Below are 10374 nucleotides of genomic sequence, written 5' to 3' on the forward strand. Positions count from 1 at the left end.
ATATGAAGAGGATTTCATATGTAAGTCTTTAGAACGTCAGTCTAACAACTTAATATACAACAACTATAATACTAGAAATTTCAGGAAATGTGAATTATAAGACAGTCGTGACCTGCTTGGATTTGGCTGCTTCGTGTCTTCTAGGTGCCGCGGTTTATCTGGGGCTGCGTCCGGTGAACATTGCTTATGTCTTGTTGATTTTTATTTTCATTTGTTATCTGCAAAATAAAAATATGTTATATCGGATCATGTATCTCACATTTACCAACAACATTCATATATTATAATTATTTCGTGGTTTGTTGTTATGAATGAAACTATACGTGCTTGTAGGGGACAATACCACATATTTTTTGTTCTTGACTTTTACTAAGGATTTTAATCTAAATTTTGTTCAATATAGTTCAGTGAAGTTTTAATTGTAATTTGAGATGAATTGTGACTAGTTTATGATAATAACAAACAAAATATACAGACAGTAAAACTGATTTTATATATTCCATTTGTTTTAATTTTTCCATTTTTTCCATATATTTTTTGGTGGACATTCATTTCGTAAACAATTGTACACTTAGGTATGGGAAATTGATTGTTAGTAAAGCCTCCGTGGTCGAGGGGTTAGAGTCGATAACTTCTAATCCAGTTACCTCTCTGGCGTGGGTTCTATCCCCGGGAGATGCTTTTGTAGTTTAGCAAGGAGGAAGGTAGTCTAGTACTGGTGTAACTCTCCAGGAACGATGGTTAGGAATCTACCCGCCTATATGACTGAAATACTGTTGAAATAAGGCGTAAAATGAAACAAACAAACAAACAAAAAATTATCATGACTGTAAGAAATTAATTGCATGTAATTTAATTTTGGCATGTTTAATTGATATCTAACTACATTCTTGTTATGTATATAATAGCAATTAATATTACATGATCTTTTTTATCTTTTCCAAAAAATGCGAATATAGAACGTTTTAAAGACATATGAACTTAAAGATCCAGTATGTTTTAATTGTGGTTGTATATCACACATAAGTGAACTTATATATATGACTTGTATATAATCATGCTTATAAAACAATTTTAAAACATGAAGAATATGTAAAATATGTACTGCAAATATTTGTACATATTATTTGTAATCATTAAAATGTATGCATTTATTTCTTATTGAAAAATATGACTTATAATATCTAGAAGTTCTATCGAAAATATTTTTCATTACCTCCTTTTATTTACATGAAATGTTAAATTCGGTAAAATCTTAATAAATTGTGCTTTTTGGAACTTACAAAATTTATAAATCTTAATTTGACAATCATATTTATGACATAAAACCATAAACAAAATGTGTTACGGGAACTTTAGCACACATATCTGGTATCTAATTATTACAAATTGATAACAAAGTTATTAAATTTTGATCGATTTGATGATCCACTTTCGATCAATAGTACGTTTATTATTTATTATGCGCATAATCTGGTGGGACTTAACGAACAAGATTCAAAACGCAAACTAACCATAGATGCGTTGCCTTGATGAACGTTTTGGATAGACTGATAATTTCAAACTTATTCTACGCTTTTCAATTTCTATTCATAAATAGAAAGCTGATGTAAAATTGAATGAATTTATACTATGGCTGCTGGAATTGACAGTTTTCTATTTCTTATCTGCGGATCAGCTGCAATGGTCATGTGTCACTCAAGCGAGTCTTTTAAACTAAACAAGGAACATCTTAATAAAGCTCTGATTGGTCACTCGGTCTTGAAAATAAATGGCTCTAGTCATCATGAATGCGCTCGGAATTGTATGTTCCTGGCAATATGTAAATCTATAGATTACGACAGGAAGGAAAGCACGTGCAAACTGAACGATGTCAAAAGTTCCTCGGTTGATCCTTTTGAATTCGAGACCAAAATAGGTTCTATTTTCTCGGACATAAGCGAATGGCCATCGGTGAGTTATTTCATCTATTTAATTGAAATTTCCGTGAACATTTAGGTTAATTTCTATTTTAAGTAAAACAAATTGGCTTTTTGTACATTTATTTTTAGTCATAAAATTTCTTTAATCGTCTTGATTACCTTACATATTTCAGGCAACAAATGTGTTATTGAATGCTGTATTTTATCATAAGAGCGCCCGTGGCCGAGTGATAACAGAATGTCGGTAGTTTTATCCAGGCCCCCGCTTGTGCCTGACAAAATGCACGGGTTCACTTTAGGGCTGTCTGTCGCCATCTGAGCTCTACTGTGCAAATGCGACGTACAAGTCACCAAAGAAAATAGATCAATTAAAAAACTGTTTGTAATTAAGGGGTTAGAATGGGGGATCAAAAAACCTAAAAAATAAAGTTTGATTTTATATATATATATATTACATATATTATATATAATATATATATATATATATATATATATATATATATATATATATATATAATATATATATATATTATATATATATATATATATATATATATATATATATATATATATAAACTGTATGAGGCTTTTAATTAAACACAGAAATATGTAAAAAAGGATATTTAAGAACTTTTCGCGGAAATAAATTGCAAATCGTATTAGTGTGCTTTTTCCGGCCGGATCTTAGTGAAATGAGTATCAAAACCCATACAGGTATATCGACATTTCACAGTTGTACTGGTAGAAGGACATGCACTTTCGTAAACCATTGCACTCTCGAAAGCTTGCAAAATAGCGCCCTCACATGAAAGTATCGAAAGTCCCTGAATTCTAATCTGCAACGGTAAGGGGTAATTGATTTGAAATCAGACCTTGACTAAGGAATCAAATAAAATATAATTTTCTAATTAAGATATTTAAATTGTAAAAGGAAGCTTATGAAGTAATAAAATTATTACTTCTCAATAACTCAACGAAATAAAGAGATTATATATACATGTTTATGAAACGACAAAAATGTGTTAAATAATGTTTAAAAAGCGAATAAGATGACCTAGTGATGAGCGTACAATAAGGTTTGTTAATGGTTGCAAATATAAACAATATTGTCTTCTGGCTTTCATATAAAATAATGAACCACTTAAACTATACGAATAACCAAACTTCAAAATAAATAAACAAAGATATTAAGCAGTTAAAGCTTACTTTAAGTACGCTTCGACCATAGGCTATTTGCCCCTTTACTTTAAGGACCTTTTATTGATCACTTATTTGTTTTCTTTAATTTCTTTTCTTTCCTTTTTAGTATCATTTAAGTGACCTGTCTGTGCTTTGCATTGCGCCTTGTCCTTCTTTTGTTTTTGGTCCTCTTGGGCTTTTTTCAGCTGGTTCTTGTCACTGAGTTGTGCGAGGGAATGCTTTCATTGAACTTTTGTTATTATACATGTATACAAACAATCAAATGTAACTTTAAAATTCCTATCATATTTATATAAATTAACCAACTTAAAACGATTTCTTTATTTGTTTTTAGATATCTATTAGTGTACCTTTTACGCTTGTATTGCTTTTAGCTATCACTTTCCATTTATATTTTACACAACTGTGTACTGTACTTTAATTAGTACATTTGTATGTTGATATTTAAAATCGGATGAAGTTTGGCAGATAACAATGTTAAAATATCTATATTGTACAATACTGTTAGTTCCTCTACACTTGTATATATTCAATGTTTAACTGTTGCTTATTTGTTAACATGTTGTACTCATGGGTGTATTACCGTGTGGAATTTAGTTGTCATGAATAAAAAAATCATACTATCATTTTCTTTCTCTTTGCAGACGATGATGGGAGCTTGTCAGTCAAATCCTTGTCAAATGAACCAAAGATGTTATGAAAATGATGGGTCATACTTGTGCAGAGATTTATTCAGTATGTGTTCCTTACATTTCCCTTGCCTAAGAATTTGCGCTTAACCTGCTCAAATGGTTCTGAATTAGGTGTCATACTCGGCTTTGTATTTTCAAAGGCTGGAGCGTTTGGGATATCTTGCAACAGCCGAAATTTAGGATAATATTTTTATCAAAGGTACATTCATTTTTAAACAATTTGCGGAGTGTGCAAAACGCCCAGCAATGGCAGAACTATTCTTGCATACCAGACAAGGTTTTCTACAATTAACTCTGGTGCTAGGAAAAACCCGTTTTACATTCCATTTGTAAGAAAAGTTGCATACTTTAATTGACGGCTTACCCAATTTCCATTCAAACGCAATTTAGAAAAAGTACTAAATAGAAATAATGGTTTAAACTGAAATTTCTTTCCAAGATATGATTTAAATGTTCTATCCACAAACAGAATATTGGTCGTCGACACAAAAAAAACTTTCTTGCTTTTATGTCAAGCAGCAGAGTTTCGTTACCACCGTAAACACCTTAAACCTATATTTGCAGTCTGTATCGGAAGTCAGTGCAAGATTGTTATTACAATCTTACAACAGCAAACATGAAAAACAGTTCTAAAACATAATACTTATTCTTTTTGAAACCAATTTCAGCTTGCAGTTTTGGTAAAGAAATAGACAATGGTAAATTAGAGATCATTGCAAGAGGCGTACACAAGTTCATGGACGTAGCAATGGTAAAATGTAACGATGGATTCGTTTCTATTAAAAAGGAGGTCAAGTGTCAAGCATCGGGGCAATGGCAAACTGCTTCGTGCCATAAATGTAACGTACATAAATGCATCATTTCTGAATTATTACAAGTCAAAATTGTTAGCTGTATATGAACACATTTTAAAAAATGATTACAACCTGATTTAAGGCATTGCAAAACCTTTATGTTAACATAGAATCGAAGGCCGTCTGACAGAATACTTTAAAATCCGTATCTGCTGAATGTTTGTTATGTAAGGAATTTCGAGATGCATGTGTACACTGTTTTGTCAATTTCTGTGCCTGCGACTGTTTAGAAAGGCTCGATGACTTCACTTATATTTTTTTAAGAATTCCATTTGTGAAGCGTTTGTTTTTCTATACCTTAGTCGCTGGCTTATAAAGAATTTATTTTTTATGAGTTTCCTGAGGTGCGTAAACCATACCGTTATGTTCAATTCTTTCTCCGTGAATTTTCAAACATGTAAAATACATACTGTTAAACACATTTCTTAGACAGCGACAGTAAACAATTTCCGATGACTGCACTGATGAATATGAAGCATTTGTTTTGTCAATTTCTTAGTCACAGACTGTAAAGATATTCGTGATGAATTCCCTGAAGCACAAAGTGGGTTATATGATATAGTACTATGGCAATCTGGAACGATTCTGACAGTGAATTGTGACATGGAAACCGCAGGAGGCGGCTGGACAGTATGTTTGTAATTCTACCTGTAAAATTATCAAATTAGACAAAACATGTGGTCTTGAAGTCTTTTGCCATTGGTCTCGAAATTTTGAGTAAAACTAATAAAGATTTTTGTTTTAACTACGTATAAGTAAAAAAGACATTAACGAGTTTTGAAATTACATTAACTTTACCCCCTTTGATCCCACATGTTTATTTTTCTTATTTTATTTTTTTATTTTGTTTTTATTTTTTATGCCATTATTATTATTATTATTATATAAAATAAAAAAGACATACTTACGTTTGTAAATGCAAGTGAGAACGTTGGTTTCTGCTTGATCTGTTTTTTAATAATCAAAACCACGTGGTATGTGTTCAATGATATTGCTTTTTATGACAATCGATATAATCATTATAATCGAAAATTTAACCTGGTTTATGCATTTATAAAAAAAGAATAATTATTCAAAATGAGATAACATTTTCTAACTACATGCGTAGTTGAAAACGGTAACACAGTTTTCATTTTTGATCTATTACAAAATGACTCGTCATAGTGCGAATCTTGGAAAACAATATTATTCTATGAAAAAAAAATCATAAAATTATAAAAATATTTGCCGATAAAACATGGTGTTTGTGCAACAAAAATGCATAATCATGACCTGGACAAACAAATTATTACAAAAATTATTATTACTTTGTTTGAAATAGTCAATTTTGATACGATACAACTTTTGACGTTGAACACACCTTTTAGACGATATTGAATTTGGTTCAGATATGTTAAATACAAGTTTGTTGTTAAAAATTGTATTCCTCTACAGAGGTTGCACTGAGTTCCAATGCAATTTCATTCTATTTTTGAAAAATAATGTGTTCATCTTATTTTAATCTTTATAGATATTTCATAGGCGTTTTGACGGATCAGTTGAGTTTTATCGGAATTTCACGGATTATGAAAATGGTTTTGGAAACGCTGACGGTGAATTTTGGCTAGGTAGGATTTACTATTATTATATCTATTATTATATTTTTGGCTATGTCTTACAGCTACAAAAAAGTGACCATTTTGTTTTCATGTCATATTCCTATGTGTGAATATCGTTCAGCACGACGATATTATGTACATTTAATACGGTATTTTAAGTTTTTTTCTGTCTGGCCATTTTAACTTTGGTGGTTCCAGTATTCTTACTTGAATACTGTATAATCACCCTTAGGATGTGTTGCCTGCTTTTTAAATTTGTCTTTTGACGTATTGTCTGCAATATGCTGGCTTCATAACGTCAGATCACCTTTTTCTTGTTTAAGACACATGCATTCCTTTACTTGAGGGCCATACGCCACTTTTCATAGAATGTTACTATTAAGTCACATTGAAGGTGTCATATGCATAACCACCGTATGTACACATCTGCGTATGTTTCAAAATTCAAAATTTCACCATTTTCGTGTTTAAATGTTGAATTCTGCTGAAGCCGGTGCTAGGTGGCATGAACAGCAACTTGCACTTTCCAGTACCGTCCATGAACAGGCTCAATCAAACAAGGTGTGCATCATAATATTTTCAATTTTGAGGTGATTTTTAGGGATTATGTTTAGCTTGTTAAAGTTTTACGCCGACTTAAACTTTATTGGTCACCTTAATGCCTTTCCTGTATAACTTCAAAGTACATAACCAATTGATCCGGAGAGAACTGACGATACATTACACTTTCTGAATCAGCAGTTGGAGAAAAAAAGACAATTGGACACAGTAGAAAATGTAAATTTTCTCTGCGAAATTCGACACTCTGTCTATACAGCAGATGGGAAAGAGATACTCTTTGTACATTTATTTATTCTTTCAAATGCATGTACATGTTATAAACCACGACAAAAATTTGGGTCACATATTAACAAGGTGAGGAGACGTTCAAAGAAAAAAACACACACTTTTATGCTATATTTTGAGCGAAGATTTTAATTTCTGTTTAGCTATTGCAAAAGGTTGAACAATGAGTGATTACAATAGCAATAAGAATGTTTCTCACTCATCTTTGTGCCGTCTGAAAGATTTGTTTGTTTCGGTTTAACGGTAAATTGACATGTCACTTGGCATAACAGCGCCAAAAACTATAATTATGAAGCCGGCAATTGAGCTAATACAAGTTCTAAACTTAGACCGCCTCAGTGGTGGAGGGGTTAGAGTCGATGACTTCTAATCAAGTTACCTCTCTGGCATGGGTTCCAACCCCGGGAGACGCTTTGGTCGTTTCGCGCGGAGTAAGGTAGTCTAGTTCTGGTGTAACTCTCCAGGAACGATGGTTAGGAAACCATCCGCCTATATGACTGAAATACTGTTTGAAAAGGAGTAAAATGAAAAAAAATCAAAATCTAAACAGAGTAGCGAATTGAATCTTCTACAGTTAAGTGTTAGAATTTAAATAGCCCTGAGGAGATGAAGTACAAGTAAAGAGTATCTATCTATAAACGGCATCAAAAGGTTTTCCAGAATGGCTTTATAAGTAATATGATTCTTTATATTTCTTTGAGGGTGTATATGTTGTACGTCTTTGACCTATTACTTGCTTAATGCTTTCTGCAGGTCTAAAGTACATACAGGAACTAACCGGGCAAGGTCCAACAGAGCTTCGAGTTGACATGACAACAGAAACTGGTTTTACAGGACACGAGACCTTCCAAGACTTCAAGTTAACAGACGGCACAAAGTATCAGTTGAACCTAGGTTCTCGCACTGCAATAGGTGGTAAGATAATATTCTGATGAAATGGTTTAAATTTGTCTTATGACGTCTTACTTGAGATATGCAGGCTTCATACCATTAGATCCCTTTCCAAAATTCCATTTTATTAAATTCCATCCATTGTATTCTTGCTTAGTGCCCACGTATTTTGATTGGGGACGTTACGCAGCTTTTCATAGAAAATCACTAAGGTTTTACCAACGGTAGTCGCCGTATGTACACATCCACAGATGATTTTTAAAATTCCAAATTTCACCATTACAATAGATATTGAATTTTGCAATTCTGCTGATGCTAGGGGGCTTGGACGGTAGCTTACAATTACCAGTTACGTCCATGACAAACTCAATCAAACGGAGCATTCAACAATTACAATTTTACAGTTATTGACGCTTTTAAGGAACCATGGTCTTGGCAGTCCTTGCGTTTATTTTAATTAATACATTTTGTTTTCTTACTCAGTTGACTCTGAAGAAAAAGGATTGAAGTATCACAATCTAAGGCCTTTTTCAACTTTTGACCGTGACCTTGATTCCGTTGTACAAAATTGTGCCGTTGAGCGTCACGGTGCATGGTGGTATAAAAACTGCGGCTATGTAAATCTGAATGGATATTACGCAAAACCGGGAGCAACATGCAATATTACTGGTGCTGCAAAGAATGTTTGCGGACACGTTCATGTCGGCTTTAATAATGCACTTGCATTGAAAAGATCTGCAATGATGTTGAGGAAGGTGTAAGGATCAAACGATTATTAAGATCACTATAAAACAAAGACGCACTCTAATTCAATTACAGAGTTTATAGTTTAAGTTATTTCAGTGTTAAAAAATAGTAATGTATTGTATTTAAGATTTGATTGATTGAATGCCGGATAGTGATATGTATAAGACCACCTTTGTATTGTCTGAAATAATATTGTATATATGACATGTGGTTGTTTTATACTCTCACCAGTCTATTTCATTTATTGATACGCGTTACCGTTTATCATATTCATGCATTTTTATATTAGTTGTATATATGAAGTTGAGCTGTATATGCTTAAAAACTACACTTAAATATATATTTTATGTTATTTTAGGAAATACTGTCGATAATTCAGTTGATATGAAATTTATATGTTAACTTTTTCTTTAGCGTGTGTACACAATAAGTTTTTATTGAATTGTAAGACAGAAAGACATGTTTAGATCTTATATGTTTGTTTTAAATGTGTGATTATATGTAATACTATTTTATCTTTCGTTTTATTATGGAATATGTATAAGACATTAAGAAAGTGTACAGCTTTTGAGATAAAGCGTGTAACAATGCATTGGCAATAATTATTAATGAAAAAAATAATGCAACAGAATAGAGGGTACGCAAGTTTTTTCCAAACATACAAAATTTATTTTCATCGAGTGGTATGAAAATAAATATTTCATTAGTGGCTGTAACCACGAGTGTTATATGATGATTTTCATACAAAAAGATGAAAAAGTACGTTTATTTTATAGAAAATACTTGAATATATTTTGTTTTTCTTTTTTGACATTACAATCTGAGATAATTTCCCTATAATGTTGTGTATTGCTACATTTGGAATAAAGTGGTTCAGCAAAACACGAGTATAAAATACGGAAAAAATGTTTCACAACAGTGAAAAATATGTTTTTAGAATTTTAACTATGGAAAATGAGAATATGCATTGCATTCCATCATTTTTTCTCAATATTTTATTTATAAGTATATGAGAAATGAAAATAATTAAAATAAATATAAAATGATAAAATGAAGCTAAAATGATGTTGACGATAATAAAGATGATAATGATTAGTTAATATTAAGTTTTCAGCAAAAGACATAAAAGAAGATGTAAATGACATTCGCCACAGTTGTTGCTCACTTTAGATTATGCTAAATATAGAAAGATCTCTGTTAATACTTTTATAAATAAATATTAGAAAAGTCTTTGATTTTTTGTTTCAAAACAGTACAAATATGTCTTTAAATTGAACAATCAATTCATAGCTTATCTCTCAAATATCAGCTGTCGGAGCGTTTTTTTGACGAGCGGTTAAGATGTTTTGACTCCCACGCCGTTGCGTGAACGAACGTCTTTCATGTGAGGAAGCTATCTTGCTAGCTTACGGAACGTCGTTGGTTCCACTCAGATCCCCGTTCATGCCTGAAATAATGCACGGCAGGAGACTTCAGCTCTTCTTCCACAAGTTAAGCTTGAAAGTCGTCATATGACCAATACTTTGTTGGTGCGACATTAACCCTCAGCCAAAAATATCAACTTGCATTTTAACTTCACTACAGTGCTAGTCGAGATTTATCGGATGTGCACAGGTGTGTCATT

At 32.0% G+C, this 10374-nt stretch overlaps 1 protein-coding gene across 1 annotated transcript; it reads left to right on the forward strand.

Moving 5' to 3' along the window:
- The first annotated feature begins 1632 nt into the window (after positions 1–1632).
- LOC132742012 (fibrinogen alpha chain-like) lies at positions 1633–9815 on the forward strand. The gene is made up of 7 exons (XM_060730295.1): positions 1633–1953; positions 3767–3857; positions 4483–4572; positions 5168–5298; positions 6179–6275; positions 7866–8027; positions 8487–9815. The coding sequence occupies exons 1-7, from the start codon at positions 1633–1635 to the stop codon at positions 8762–8764; spliced, it is 1170 nt and encodes a 389-aa protein (XP_060586278.1). The 3' UTR covers positions 8765–9815.
- The last annotated feature ends 559 nt before the right edge of the window (positions 9816–10374 follow it).

The sequence above is a fragment of the Ruditapes philippinarum genome, unplaced genomic scaffold (genome assembly GCF_026571515.1).
Source record: "Ruditapes philippinarum isolate M1 unplaced genomic scaffold, ASM2657151v2 ctg13195_1_1_1_1, whole genome shotgun sequence".
NCBI lineage: Eukaryota > Metazoa > Mollusca > Bivalvia > Venerida > Veneridae > Ruditapes > Ruditapes philippinarum.